General features: G+C 31.8%; 2 protein-coding genes across 2 annotated transcripts; one reads left to right on the forward strand and one right to left on the reverse strand.

The window, feature by feature from the left end:
* The first annotated feature begins 12,805 nt into the window (after nt 1-12,805).
* On the forward strand, nt 12,806-14,411 carry LOC124544406 (ribose-5-phosphate isomerase). Its single transcript, XM_047122939.1, has one exon. The coding sequence runs from the start codon at nt 12,989-12,991 to the stop codon at nt 13,784-13,786; it is 798 nt and encodes a 265-aa protein (XP_046978895.1). The 5' UTR covers nt 12,806-12,988; the 3' UTR covers nt 13,787-14,411.
* Nucleotides 14,412-14,588: 177 nt separating this feature from the next.
* On the reverse strand, nt 14,589-16,276 carry LOC124544125 (caltractin). The gene is made up of 3 exons (XM_047122573.1): nt 16,086-16,276; nt 15,615-15,987; nt 14,589-15,272 (listed from the first exon to the last, which is right to left on the reverse strand). Exons 1-3 carry the CDS (start codon nt 16,086-16,088, stop codon nt 15,109-15,111), a joined length of 540 nt encoding a protein of 179 aa, XP_046978529.1. The 5' UTR covers nt 16,089-16,276; the 3' UTR covers nt 14,589-15,108.
* Nucleotides 16,277-16,717: the final 441 nt, after the last annotated feature.

Consider the following 16,717-nt stretch of genomic DNA (forward strand, 5'->3'; position numbering starts at 1 on the left):
GAGTGTGGACACTAGTTTCAGTAGGGCCGAACCTTTAATTTTTCGATGTGTGATACTCAATCTGTTATGCTACTGACGATTAATTTTTTTTTTGGTTCTATGCAACGTTTGTTTGTTGGCCATGGAAAAAGTTTTGACAAAGTTTTCTATCCAGACACTTGACTGATGCAAACTCTTCTTTGAACCCTAAATGGTACTGTGAGAACGTTGGCTCTCAATACCCATGCGAGCTCTTGATATCGATTATTGGACGTTATCGAGTTCTCTTTCGATACCAGTTGAAATGAGATTGATCCAATCATAGGGAAAATTAAATATTACATAAAATATATTTTAATAAATAAATGAGAACCATAACGTCGTGTGAACTGTACCTTGAATTTGTTTCTGCTTTTTCGTATATGATACAGAGTGGAATATTATAATAATATTTCAAATAAAAGAAATATAACATTGGCTATAAATAAGTGCAATTGCTAAATTTAATAACAAAATTCATAATTAGTACAAATCTATAAAATCATTTCGCGTGTTAAATTAATCCTATTGGCGTGTCAACTATTTTGTATTACTACTCGTACATAATTAGTTTACGAATCGCCCTATTATGCTGATTAATAAATAGTTTTGACAAAAATCACCGAAATAATTTGACACGCGAAACGATAGCAACGTGATCAATGTTTTAACATGAATACAAAACTTATGTCATTTTATTTGAACGTTTGTAAGCTATGAGTGATTTTTATTTATTCTTTAAACATTTCGATTTTTAATTTTTTAATTTTCTGAAATCGTTAAATTTAAATAAAATTCGTTATATATTTTCGAAAGAAAGTCTAAATAATGTAACATAAAATAAATGTTTAACTTTAAAATTGCTAACAATTTTACGGTCGCCAATTTCCAGCTACTTTTTAGCACATACTAATTGCTTGTTATCTTTCTTTTGGCACCCAAGCCTTAAGAAAGCCGTTCTATAATCCCAGTATTAAGAATTATGCGTGGCGAGGGATTTGTATCGTGTTTTCTCCCATTTTCAGAGGGCACTCGGTCGCAGCCGCTTTCCTCAGGGATTCCATTGCGAAAAACCTCCATAAATATTTCTTACAGTATTTGTATCTTCCTTGGAGGATCGTTAGCAATGTTACCTTTTTTTCTCGAAGCCGTTATACATCTGCTCCAATGAACATAATGCTTATACATGAAATAATCTTTGTATATGGATATTGTAGATACTAATATCACACTTATTATATCATTTCAAGATAGGGTTTTCCTCTTTGATTGTAATTAAGAGGAAAGAGATGTTATGGTCAAGATGTACCAGTAGCGAAGTAAGCATTATTATATCTTTACTGAACATAGAAAACGTGATTATTACATGAAATTTGCGGGTTCAAACCCATACATCCCAGGAAACTTCATGTTAGGTATACCTTATACTCAAAAGAAAAGTAACCATAGCAATGGCATGAAAAAGCTGTTACTTTTTTTCTAGTCATTACATTGTTTTATTCCGAGTATGTATGTATCAAATAGAGTCATTTTGGACGAGCCATTACACTTTATAATATTCATTTAAATTTGAAATTGGAACATAAAGCATTTTACAAATTTTATTTAAAAAGGCATCCTACACCTATTTCACCCATTATTGCGTACTTAGAATTTCCATCAAATAATATATGTAGGTACGATTTATAATCGCAAATACGTAGGTATGTCTTGATCGAAGATTTTGACCTGATTAAGATCTTCATGAAAGTACCTTAACACGTTCCATTAGCTGATTACCTCTGTATCGTCTACGTAACATTTTGAAGACTGAAAAATGTTGCGGAATCATTCAGAAAAAATTAAAATATATTTACATATTTTAAAATTAATCAAATGTTTTAAAAGTTTATGTCATAACATAGATACATAGTTTCGTATAAGTATTCAATTTAATTAGCAGTGTTATAGGACTGAAACATTTATCGAATAACGGATATTTAAAAGCAGATTCATGTCAAACAGTCCTTAAGGGATTTTGTGTAACCGCATCCCGGAGGTCAATAGAAAGGCTTGACCATAAAGAGTATTTTCATGTGTTATGGTGTATCACAATACTATCCCTTTATTCTCTATTACGAATATAAACTTCATATAAACATTTTCATTGAAATACAAAACTCACTTCAATTATTGTATACAGGAACAATAAATAAAATATAATTAAAATTTACTTTGTTATCAATAATAAACATGTAATACAGTGAATATCTAAAATGAATAAATTAAATTCATTTATCTGTTTTCCAATAATAGCTTGAACAAAAACACATTTCACTTAATATTTTTCACCTAAAAAAAGTTAAGTTATTCACTTGACAATAACAAGTTTTGTAAACGAAATTGTGTCGTGATGGTCCAGTGGTGAAAAGTCGCGTAGCTGGCGGGCCAAGTTCAGGCAAATACCACTAATTTCTCATGTGTTTAATTTATGTTTCAATTGATATCGTGCTCGGCGGTGAAGACAAGCATCATGAAAAAACCTGCATGTGCATAATTTTAACAAAATCCTATCCCTACATGTAAGCCCTATCCCGCCTATGGACGATATACAGGACGTATTTTGTAAACATGAAAAATATTGGCTTACCACAGAATTCAATACGTTGTATAGACATGAAAATGATACGCTAATGTAACTGAAATGGGTATTTAGGTTTGTTACGGTAGGACGGAGTTTGAATGGCCCTATGTTTGTTATTCAGCGCGTGACTCAGGCGGCCACCCGCTCCCTCGTAAATCAAACTCGCCACTCGCTATTCGCTTATGCATTATACAATTTTATTTGTGCGAGTCCGTTGAATAGGTAATAAACTATGGCAGGTGAAACGCTTTGCGTCCGAACGCGAATAGAATTTGAATTGTACGCAAATACTTGTTTAACACGGATTTGGTATATCAATGATGCTATTTACAAACCTGTATGAATATTTCTGACGTCAATTCATCTATTGACATGATTATATATAATCCAATTATATACATAATGGGTTTTAGTTATGTCAAAAAAGTTCCTAGGATCAGTAATAAAAATATATGCTTTACACATCCAATCACACTTAGTTTCTGAATTATTTTACAGTAGGTATCATTTACAGCTGGAAACGATTTTCACAACATTGCTAAAAGAATACTTACATCGTATTTTAGAATAGAGCTCAAAGAATGAACATTTTGTCCGGACTTTATATCTGCAGCTTTTAGTGGTTAGTTTTCTAGAGGTCTCTTCATCTCGGCGCGCGGCAGAGCAGAAAATTCACTCCAACCCTCGTTCCACACGTGGGTGCCCACACCTCGACCCCGTCTGACAAGCAATCCTTTTAGTTATATAATTGTTTTAAGAACGTTAAATTCTAAACATTTAAATTATTATTATATACTGTTTTTTTTTTTACTAAAATTGTATCGTCTCATTACAGGTGAATATTAATTTATCTAGCGCTGCAGAAACTTACTAGCCATTGATTGGATTTTTATTTTACACACTTAAACTCAAAGCAAAGATATAGTACGAAGAAATTGGCGGTACAAGTATTAAATTTGTTTTAAGATTTATGCGTTAATCAATTTTAATTATTATTTTTATTTCGTAAATATCTGTTTTGGCGTATTGTTATATTTAGTTATCAATGTAGTATGTATACTTTTGTTCAGATTATCCCTGTGAGAACTCAGTAGTTTAGTGTTACTTCGATTTCAGGTGAAATAAGTTTTACTTTAGGAATTGTATACATATATTTTTTACATCATGATTTATTTTCGATTACAATTAATTTTCTATGTTTATTAATATGACAAAGTACCACTCCTTTATATGGATAAAATAACTAAAAAAAAAACAGAAAATCAAAACGTCCTTTTCATTTCAATTAAGCTATTGATTTAATTGGACACAATGTGAAACGCTTATGCAGGCTCATGTTAATGAAATGGCTAGCAAAATGATCATAATTACGACGAACGTTTTTACTGTATTGTTGCCAGGCCTGAGCTACGGAATCACCTGACATTACCATTGCGATTCAAATATTTCCAACAAATGATACCATTTATTCGGGTGACTACGACGATAACTTTTGTAATTACGATTACCGAAAACTCATAATAATAATATCCCTTAGCGTAATTGATATAGATAGAACATACATTATAGCCTATATTCTCCTTGAAGATATACATACCGTTATCGTCGAAAATTACATATTTTTATAGCCGCATTAATTCATAAGCCAGCATTAATATCAAAATAATATTCAAATTAATTTTACAACTCACCTAAATTGTTTAACATCAAATGTCCCACATTTTATGTTAAACAATTTATTTTAAAACAATTTACATCATACGCGGTACAAGTGTCACTTGCATTTTTTTAAGTTTTCGGTATTAGTTATCGTGCATTGTAAGGATGACTGTAATAAAAAAATATTTAAGTCATTCAAAAGTGGTCCGCATCCCTGCTAGCAGCAGCTGGTGCACAACTTTCAACTCAAAATACTGTCCAAACGTGACTTGACGTTATTGCATCATTTATGCCCCATCTCAGCTAAATGCATATTATTGAATTTTACACCAGTAAAAATATTTTTAGGAAAAATATTGCGTTCCATTTTTTCTAACTTTAATTTCCACGTATTCGTACTAGCATAATATTAAATAATACCTAAATGAGTTAAAGTTTTGAAGGTCAACGTTATGTCATTCGTTATAATATTCCGTTTTCTAAAGATCAGTGATTAAATGATAAAGATCCTAAACATCTTATTAAAGGAAATACAAACGTGGCGTAAAATTTTTGAAATGCAAAGGTCTCTTCGAAAACTCTCGCGTGTAATGGAAATCGTGCTCCTGGCCCCAGGGGCATCGCGGATTCTCCGCACAAAGGACCCAACAAAAAGGTTCCGCCGTCACATGAACATTGTAAAACTCGCCATCGCACTCACGTTCCGATTCACGAACCAATACCAACTTTACTTCCGAACACCAAGTTACATTTTCCAACTTACATAACTGTTTTGTAACATTTTTTTTCAATCCGATAATGCCACCTTAGCGTCGGGATCATGGTTTACTACAAATTGTATTAGAGTAGTAGATTTAACTATTTATATTCAGTACAATTCGAACAAAAATCAGCTTACATTTATACAGAGTAGGCATTCACTTTAATACATACCAATATTGTTATAAAAACAAACACGATTTACATTGTGTTTCTTTTAAATTTATTAAATTAATGTTTATTGTATAGTATTTTGGAAGCATGATCAACATTCTGAACATCGTAATTTTATTGTGCTACAAATGACATACCAAAATTGTTTTATCCTGTATATTAAATGATAATTGTACTTCTTAATTATACTTAAAACAAAATATATAAAAAATATTTAATAAATATACAGATTGGTTATGTTTTCATCGCATTTTTTATGCGAAGAAATGAATTAGATTAACAAAATTAATCATTTTAACAACTCCAGTGAAAAGATGCCGAGCCGGATTTGCTGCTTAAATAAATCCAACTTTAAAACTCCAGCCGAAACTGAATACATATTTAGCCAAATTCTTTTTTCATTAGAATAATAATTGTAACATTGTAACTACAAAGATATGATTACATCTCAGAAATATATCATATTTCCTTGTACAACGCAACATAACTGTAAGTATGTTTATTGGCACCTGGAACTTCATCTCGAGTGCATCTCTCACGGATCGAAAGGGTTTTGCTGCTAGAATCGATTATCTAGACGGCACACATTCCGCGGATATCATCGCCTCGATCCCGCTATGATGGTGTGTATTAAATATCTATCCAGAATAAGGAGCGATGCTATTTTAATACATTCTCAATGCAATGTAATACGAATAAATTAGAATATTGAGAAGGAAAACTTATATGTTGAATAAATAAATTGACGTATTACCTATATTATGAAATAAAAGTATTTGTACAATTTTAAATTGTACGATGATCTATATTAAATTCTTATTTTTTATTTTGCTTATGTAAAAACTGTCCTTCGGACCAACAAAAAAATTGGAGACTAGCGATTGCTAATCCTATCTTGATATATTACAATGGTAATTTCTAATTACAATATATGGAGTTATCGTATCATATCAGGTGGCATTTTTATGAAGCTTTGTAAATATGGCCGTTCTTATTCCCGGTTATTGCCAGTCTTTAGCAACATCCTCTGTAAGTCCAATCGCTTCCTTGGGTGTCCGGGAGCCCTAGTTCCAGGGACAAACACATCAAGGCAGATTTTTCCGACGTAGTCCTCAGGTCGACGCACAACATGGCCATACTACCTCAGACGACGGTCTCGGTGCTTATCCGCTACGTCACGGACTCTGACACTACCTCGGATAAACGACTTGCGTACACGGTCAGCGATTCGCTGCACTTGGTTTTTATCATTTAAATGTGTTTAATTTCTGTTTAATTTATTATATTTAATCAAACACAAAAAATATGGCTACTTTCTGTAGTAATTTTTTTATTATAAGTATTTCTTTATACAAAACTTTTTTCTTACGAGTTATTTTGGGATCTAATGCAAATTAGCTTGAAAACCGAATACCTTACAGCTTTTAGCTGATATATAAGAATACTATAGAACTATATTTACTGCTTTCTGTTATATTAGATATTTAATGATGTAATTATCTAGTTAGTATAAAAATATTTCAAAATATAATTATTTAAAAAAAACCATTGGACAAATTGGTTCAGTGACCGCTGTTTTATTTGAAAATATAAATACGAAAACGGTACGTATATACCCATTAACTTGACAGGCCAGCTATCAACTTGTTGTATAAAAATATAAAGAACTCATGAAAACAAATCTCTTTGCTCGATATTATACTTAAGACGATTCGCGTAGATATCACGCAGCGCAATATTATCTTAACAAAATCCTTGTATCAAATCTTAAAATCGCTTCGTATTGTTGTCTTTTGTGTTCGGGTTCGCATTCGTTTTCCATCGCACACCATTATTCACATTAAGTGGACAGATCTCGGGTCAGATCCAGGCACAAGAAAAGCACAAAAAGTGCCCGCTTTATCCGAGCATGATAAATCTACTTCAAATCCGAGAATGGCGTCTTTTATGAAGGAAATTGAAATAAACCGACCGTGCGGATAACGGCTAAGTAAGAAGATCGGGATCCTTTAAGGATATATTGGTGAATCATTTTCATTCATCAAGCCATCATCTTCCACTGATGTTCCATTTATTACTTCATATGCAAAAAAATCAACGAATGTATCGAATCTAGGTAAGAGATTCCATGATGTATCATATCTATTGTTAAAAGATTCGTGAAAACTCTTAATGTAACAAATTTTTGCTAACGTGATTTTTAGAATATACCCTGTGTACAACATACTATAGTTACGTCCCTATTTTAGTGGCAGAGATGAAATCGAGCGTGAAATGGTTACCACACGAGCGGTTGTCTCGCGAACAAACGTAATAGCAGATCGCTAGGCGGCGTTTGGCGGAAAATTGGCTTGCAACCGAATACAGCTTGGGTATAAGTTTGGCAAATTGCATTCGAGCCGTCTGTTACATTTAAATTCAATGACTAATGGATACAATATTTCGACAACTACTTGATTAGCAGTCGAACAAATAACAAAACACATCGTAAATATAAAATGATCGTTAATACTTCTCAATCAATATTAAGAAAGATTTGGATAAGAAATAAAAGAAAATATATTCTTATTATATAAATAATGTGCACGTTTAAAACAATGGCATGAAAATGTCTTCGTTCGTTGTTTATTCCATGTATTTATTGCTGAAATGTATAAAACGAAAGAATATTAGGTAAAATTATTTAAATATTCATAAGAAAAAATAGTGATTAAATATATTCAATATAAATCATATTTTCTTAAAAGACTTCACGATATAGATTTAATTCTCCAATTCATTACAATTCAGACAAGATTAAGTAAGCTTATCTATATTTTCTCAGCTCTACAAATAGATACTTGTCTATATTTCTGTTTCTTGTGAAACAATGTAAATTATCCTTTTTAGATTAATATAATTCTTATTGTAATAAATAGATAAAAAACTGGTCAAAATATTAAAATTTTTTGACCGAAGCCGGTAAGACTTCAACTGAGTAAGTATTTTATCTTTGAATAGTAAAGTTACACGCACATTTCTTCAAAAGGAAAAAGCTTTACAAAAATATCGATATCCAATCCCATCCAATCCATCAGCCCATTTCCATCCACTGCTGGACATAGGCCTCTTCAATTGCACGCCACTGAGATCTTCTTGGGCTACTCGCATCCAGCTCCTGCCAGCCGTCTTGCATAAGTCGTCACACCACCGTTCCCGAGGACGTCCTACAATACGTTTGCCGAGACGCGGTCTCCAGACTAGAACACCTTTTCCCCAACGATATTCACTGGTTAATAATTCGTTTTAAAATTTAATCGAAGGTGCTCAATATTAATTTATATGCGCAACATGAGCTCTTTGTTTTAATATTAACAAGAAGGTATATCTTAAAACTAGCTCTAAAATATACAAGCCAGGTAGCCCGCCCACAACGTAAAATATATCATGGTTTATAAATTATCGAGTATATTTTACAAGATTAAACTTTTTGTTTGTTTTTAAATACAAAACCAATTCTTTTACGATAGGAAATATGTTATTTTAACACGTTCTTCAAGTATCCATGTATAAGATTTAACTCTTTCGCACCCAAATTAAGAGCTTTATTTTTTAACTGTAATCCAAAAACTTTGATGACAGCGCTATCTGGATACAAAAATAATCACGCACATAAAACTACCGACTACCAAACAATAGGAAAATACGCGAAAGTCACAGACAACACAACCACGTCTACAGAAATTGCAAGGCGATACCAAAATATTACTTAAATAGGGCGAATGATTTCATCATTCTTATTTTTGTAAGTAAGATAAACTGTATGAATAAGGGCTCAAAAATAATTTAAGACTTTGTTGTACTGGTCGAAGCAAATATATATTCAAAATTGTCACGTGACAGAACAAATAATTTGAGAAACAACTATTCTGTTGTGTGATTTGTGCAATAGAAAAGTAAAAGTTTTGCCTCTTTACTCTACTCACTTTGACTCCAACTACCATGCAAATAAAACTCTCAGACAAATAAGATCATACATTCAAACGATTTGCTCCTATTTTGGGTTGCCATTTAGATATGTATTTTATTTTTACTGCTTTCTCTGTTCGCGCTGCTTGTCTTTGGAACAAGTTCCCATTCCCCTTTATTAATATATGTATATATTTATTAATTGTTTGTTTCTTTTTCTCATCGTTTATTCCTCGTAATCTTTTATAATATTATTCCAATTAGTTTAAAATTTCTGAAATTTATTACGGAACCATAAAATTGTAGTTTCTTTTCGTAATTTTATTTAGTGTTATCTATGTATTTAACAACATACTCAAAATTTTAAATTAGCGCTTTTGCCTTAATACTATTTTTCTATGTAGAATAAAAAAAAATCAGATGTCTTTATTTAATATAGAATCATCACACACTAAGTGAGTGTGATGATGATGATGGTGAATCAATTAAACACTCGGAAGAGGAAATAGACCAGAAAAGTACAGGTGAAAGAAAATTAGCGATTTTTTTTTACAATCGAAGTGCACCTGCACACACCACTTCTACACCTTTTACAACTTTTTTTTTTTTAACCGAAGATTATTTATTTACACTAAGCCTGTGTACGATATCAGAGAATTTTATTTCTGAGGAAATGTCTTAAAAGAGGTAAAATGTAAATCCTGAGGGATTCCAGAATAGGTTAGATAGTTTTTAAATTCAAAACCATTGACAACAGTTTGCGAACTCACCTCCTAACATAATTCAATCCACTCAAAAAGGATGGTTTTATGGCATACTATGAAAGTCTCTCAATTCGTTGTTTCGGAGTAACACACCGGTTAGGTAAACGTTCTTTCTGTTCCATATCAATTTTTCCAGTTGGACAAATTTCTCCAGTTTTATATTATGTGAAATTAAAGATACCTAATTCAGATTTCTTTCTAAACTTGTAATATTGCAAGAATTGTTTTATAAGTATGTTTACAAACATTAGGCTCAGTACTATTGTTACAATACACAATCACTTATTACATGCTGGGGGTACAAATGCGGTCTTATTGCTAACTCGGTGGTAGGCCTTAGAGCAATCCCGTCTGGGTACCATCCACTTATCAGATATGTAAAGTCGGAAGCCAAGCGGCGATGTAAAGATTGTTTCATTATTTTTACGCTATTTAAAATCTTAAGTATTATTACAATTAGATGAAATCATATATGTATAATCTTTAGTAGGCCACTCGATCAATCATCAACATGATTAATAACTTTTTTAACACTATCCAAAACCTTATTTAGATTTTGTTTAGTAACCGGAACAACCATATATAGACTATACCCAAATACGACAACCATGTTCTAACAAACAGTTGGTTTCCTGTTACGAAAATTAATTCAGACCTCAAGTACAGCACTGAGAACACTTAAATTACTTTTCTTAGACTACATACCGCTAAAATCAAACAGTTCATTATCATAACTACTTGGCTTAAGTTTCAGTTAATATTTTTTTTTAATTAAGCACGTATTTGATCTTATTTCTTAATCCTCGCACGTTTTGATCATAGATTTCTAACACAGTAAAAAAATTAAAGGCATAACGTTCTCAATGTACATTGGAATTTATGTCATGAGTTTAAGACTGTGTTCATTTTTTATTCATATTACTTGACTAAATTTCGTCTTTGCGTACTTAAAATCTTCCGTTCCTAATCCAAGTGAAGCAATATTTCATTTCCTTTGATTTAATGCGAGTAGCAGCGTGGAGATATTTACTACTCGGTGTTAAATGTTCCGAAATATATAAAGGTAGCCTCCAATTCCAAGATGGTCAGAGCTAAATTTGTCTTTAGGATTTTTTTACTATACATAACTTCAGAGGTTTTATTTACTACAATAATTAGCCACTGTGGTATGATCATCGTTTTACAATATTATTTTAATAGTTTTAGGCTTTCAAGTATGTTTGACTGGCTCATAGGGCGTCATTACAGCAAAGCATAGCTTACAGGTCCTGTCCCACTTGACCAAAGTAGCAATACCTCAGACTGGGAACCGGATCGGGTTTAAAATATATGTCAAAATTATGATCTCGTTGCTTGTTCGACAATTTCACTGCCTGCATTAGGGCGCGGAAGCCCACTGCCAGTCATAGCCGTATGAGCAGTAAGAGGATACTTATAATACGAACTGCAGACGTAGGTGATAGTATACTTCTTCTATCTACCGGTTCTAACTGGTGCCGAGAACGAGCGGTAACCATCCAACTTAGGAGAAGGTGTAGCGAGTCGAGCCCTGATTCAGAAGTGTGAAGATGATTTGGGGATTCCTCCGCTACTCCTCCACTTCTACCACCCACCATCGTCCCACCCCACCTGGGTCGCTGAGTCGATGAAAGTAATGACACGCTGTTATTTAGGGTGGCACTGCGATCTATTTCTCAAAACGCTTTTCTAAAATAAAATAAAATAAGGCTTTTATGTATATATCTCCCTCATAAATATTTGTATATAATTTAGAGACATATTGTGTGGACAACGTCTCAATTTAAGTGTCTGGGCAATAAAAGCGTTTAGCTAAGGTTGTCATTTATTCTTAGACCTTGAATGTTCGATATGAAATTATTAGTAAATAGCTACATGGAAAGCTATAAAAATCATTGTCACTAAGTCGGTAAATTTGAACATGTATAATATTGAATAATTGATTTTGACTCTTATTTAAAAATTACTAAAATTAAAATGATTTTCATATATTTATACAACAATACAAGTACACCCACCGCTCATACTATACGTGCTGTAACCCGCTCTCAACGCTCCATCATTAATTACACAAATGACCGAGAGCTAAATAAAGAAGAGGAATTGATATTGGCAGCTTTAGATAAAATTATTCATGCGACTCCAATCCACAACCAACGCACAATACAATTTATTTAGTAAGAGGCAAATCGAAGTTAAGGCTACAAAATCATCGCCGTACTCTCCTATAGTCTAGACGGTGGAGTAACCAGTCACATAATCTCCCCAGACGGTGGGAGAAGAACCTACATTTAAAACAGGTCTACAACAAATCAACGTTCGTACCTAGTAGGTTATATAATATAGTGCTATTCAACTGGTAAAATGGAAGCGCAGATAGTACCGCAGGGCGAGTAGGCCTTGACCAAAATAACAAGATTTATGGCCATCCGTTCTTCATCATCTAGTTGTTAAACGATTTGTTCATAGTAAAAGCTCAGTAAACAAAAACAAAAACACGTTGCGAATGACAAAAACGATAGAATCAAACACATTTTAAAAAAATATAATATGGCGCAAACTTACATTTTAAGCTTGCGCTACACATTCATGCGAAAAAACGTGTTGAAGTTTAATTAAATGGTATTTTTGTACAATTATAAGTATAATTGAATAACTTATTAATGACTTCTGATTATGACCAAATCTAAAGAATGTTTAGTAAAAGTCGCAATACACAATAAACATTTAAAATTTCTGAAAAATTACACGCTTTACTTATGTGTAAATTAAAAACACTGACCACCGAGTATAGATTTAATATAACCAGTACCCGCAATACGTTTTAAGTGAGTACTTAAGTTCATAGTGACGTGCTGAGTGACGACTGACGACCGTGTTTATATTGACATTTGACATTTCGTCTGGCTGTTTACATTCTACAAGACAATGTGGTATATAACCTATAAATCGACATATTAACAAGTAAGATCTAGACGTAGACTACCTATCTAAAAATAAACAGACAAGCCAACATCTGCATTGGATGTTGAAATCGAATTTCGTCCCAAACTTATTACGCATACGGCTTTTTGCTAGTGCGAATATTTATCTTCATCAATATTTAAATACGAAGCGAACCATGTCTCTAGAACAAGCAAAACAAGTAGCAGCATATCGAGCAGTTGATGAATTTGTAAAAAACAATAGCATTTTCGGCGTAGGAAGTGGATCAACGGTAGTGTATGCCGTGCAACGTTTAGCAGAGCGTGTGGAAACTGAAAACCTTAAAGTTATATGCATTCCTACATCATTTCAAGCAAAACAGTTAATAAACAAACATAACCTAGTGTTGGGAGAACTCGATACAAATCCTGAGATAGATGTTACCATAGATGGTGCCGATGAAGTTGATTCAAATTTGACCTTAATCAAAGGAGGTGGAGGTTGTTTATTACAGGAAAAAATTGTAGCATCATGTTCAAAAAAACTTATTGTGATTGCTGATTACACAAAAGACTCCAAAAAATTAGGTGATAGATATAAAAAAGGTATACCTATTGAAGTGATTCCAATGGCCTATGTTCCTATTAAAAATAAAATTATTTCATTGTTCGGTGGAGAAATTAAATTAAGAAGTGCTGTTGCGAAGGCGGGTCCTGTGGTAACAGATAATGGAAACTTCATTCTAGACTGGATGTTTGCTGATCAAGATTTGGATTGGGAAAAGGTAAATAATGCAATTAAAATGATCCCGGGTGTTGTAGAAACTGGATTATTTGTCAAAATGTGCTGTAAGGCATACTTCGGCCAGCCTGAAGGGACTGTAAAGGAAACCAATTAAAATAAAATTCTATTAAACCTACTTCTTAAAAAGTTACTAATGAATCTATAGTTTAAGCAATGTTCTAATATAAGTAGATTAAAATTCGAATTTTTTATACTATGGATTGGGTCCATACTAGTTTTTACAGTAAAATATCTCAGTAAGCACAAAATATTTCTTTTATATAAATAAGTTATTACTTCTGCTACATTAAAAACCACAACATCTTAATTCATTATTAATTGTTAAAAAGATAGCTTTTATTATTAATAAAAATTGTTAAATTTCAAATTGGAATAAATTTTAAATAACAATATTTATTCCAATGTTAATTTAGTCAACAAAAATATCAATTGCTATACTAAAACATCTATCAAAACTAAAAAGTCCGTAGTCACATATTGTAACTTAATTAAAAGCAGTTTTATAATATTGTATTCAAATACAGGATTTTTTTGTGCTGAAATTGAACCATGACTTTTGAGCTAATAATATATAATTATTTTGTATATTATTATTTCATAAATATATAAGCTTATACAAAGCATTTTACAGAAAAAGTATCTTTAAGCGCAGTGATTGTTATTACCACATGTTATGAGTGTGTTGCAGTAAAAAGGAGTTATATGTGCAAATAAAGTTACAAAATAATTATGGAGTTTTATTTTTTAAAGTTATAAATAAATGATCCAAAATTAGGTTCATACCTTACTTTAGATATAATAAATATTCAGCCTCTCTTCAAATTTTGGTATATTAAGTAAATGGCAAATTATTAACTAATTATATCAAAATTAATAATAATAAGTAAAAATACCTCTTGATTCATATATTCCTTTAATTAAAATAGTTTTTTTATAATATAATTAGAAATTTCTAGTTTATTAGGCTTTTATTTTATAATAGTAAAATTCTTTGAAAATGAGATTTACTGTATCAGTCACAATGTTTAGGATATGAGGAGACAACAGTTTGGTGCAGTGATAGATTCTTAGACAATATAGACTTAACATTAGATTATGAACCACAGCACATAGGAAATCAGTAAAAATAAGAACACATTGATATTACATAAATATTTAAAAAGACTGCATTTAGTACAATCAGAAAGGATTTTAACAGGTAATTATTTATTAAAATAATAAGTACATACTGTTGCAAATTATTTGAATATAAAACCAAGACATAATACTATAAAGTATCTGTTATTATTAGAATTGATCACTTATTGTAATATACTTATCAACTATTTTAATTACATAAAATACATAATTACAGACGCAATTTGTGCAAGAAAATAAAGTATATTATTATAATAGTTGTCACAAATTTTAAAATCATTAATAGAGGCTTGTTTTCTTCATTATTCTTAAGAATTCTTCTTGATTGATTTCACCATCACCATCTCTATCAGCTTCATCAATCATTTCATGCAACTCCTCATCAGTTAAGGTCTCACCTAATTCCCGTGCCACTCGTTTTAGATTTTTGAATGAAATTTTACCTGAAAATATTATACAATAACAAAATTATAGCCACCCAATATTGTTAAATACCAAACACTATACTAAATATTCAGATTAGTTATTAAAGTTAAAATTCAACACTTTTGTTGACTTCCAAGCAGGATACATTAATTTAAATAATTGTATTTAATTAACATGACGTTATATTTTTTAAATGTTAAAAAAGAGTAACTACTGAGTTTCTTGCCGGTTCTTCTCGGTAGAATCTACTTTCCGAACAGGTGGTAGCTTCACTTAATTGTAAAATGACGACTCAAAAGTGCTTATAAAAGCCTACTTGAATAAAGTTTATTTTGATTTTGAACATAAGTTCCACATACCTGTTTCATCATCATCAAACAATTTAAATGCTTTCATTATCTCTTCTTTTGTATCCTTTTCTGCCATTTTCACAGTCATTAAATCCATGAAATCCTCAAAAGAAACTTTTCCATCACCTTTATCAATTTCTGCAATCATTTTCTTGATCTCTTCTTTTTTTGGTTCAAACCCAAGAGCCCTAATAGCGACCTTTAGTTCCTTTGTATCAATTTTGCCGGTGTTTTCCGTGTCAAACAAATCAAAAGCTTCTTTAATATCTCTTCGTTGCTCTTCCGATAGCTCGAATTTCGGTCCCGATTTTTTACGTACTCCACCGGGCTGAGCATTGTTGGAATTCGCGTTCTTTTTTTGAGAACTACTAATAGCGGTTGTCTGAAACATGTTACGACAAGTTAAGGTAGAAATAAATACGATTACATACAGTTTACGTAGGGCTAATATAATCGATATTTCTAACGAATATTACAAACCATAATTCAGACAATGAATATGACCTGGTACACTCGATATTATTTCAAACTTTTTAAATGAGTTAAACTGGCTACACCCTCGATGTTAGGAAAGCTTTATATTAGAATTTATTCAAAACAATAATATTTCGAAATCTCGCGCAAGTGTCAGAATTCAAGTTGACAATATTCGATACATTAATCTGTTGTCAAATTATTAATGTCATTAACTCTGAGCAGACCACAGAGTATCTAACACTATAGAAAGTAGAGTGATAAGGAGAGTCACATTAAAACTATAACCATTGACTTCTCTGTTACACTGAGTCTCGTATAAATATATTTTACTTGTATCTTGACAAATATTTATTGGCTTAATTTTTGAAGGCTCACCTGGTTAGAAGATATCGTGTTACAATAAGCGCTTAAAACACAGATGAAGAAAAAATATTTGAATTCTAGTCAGATTGGACTGCATCGGCAATTAGTATGTCCGAAGATGAAGCACATGAATAAGTTATGGTTTTTAGGCACTGACACGGTTTCAAGTTTAGTCCCAAACTACTTATCTGGCCTGAACTGAGAAAAAAGCTTTGAAAATAAATGAAACAATAAGCAGGCGTCATATTAATGTTAATATATTTTTACCTTCA

The sequence above is a fragment of the Vanessa cardui genome, chromosome 4 (genome assembly GCF_905220365.1).
Source record: "Vanessa cardui chromosome 4, ilVanCard2.1, whole genome shotgun sequence".
In the NCBI taxonomy this organism is placed as follows: Eukaryota; Metazoa; Arthropoda; class Insecta; order Lepidoptera; family Nymphalidae; genus Vanessa; species Vanessa cardui.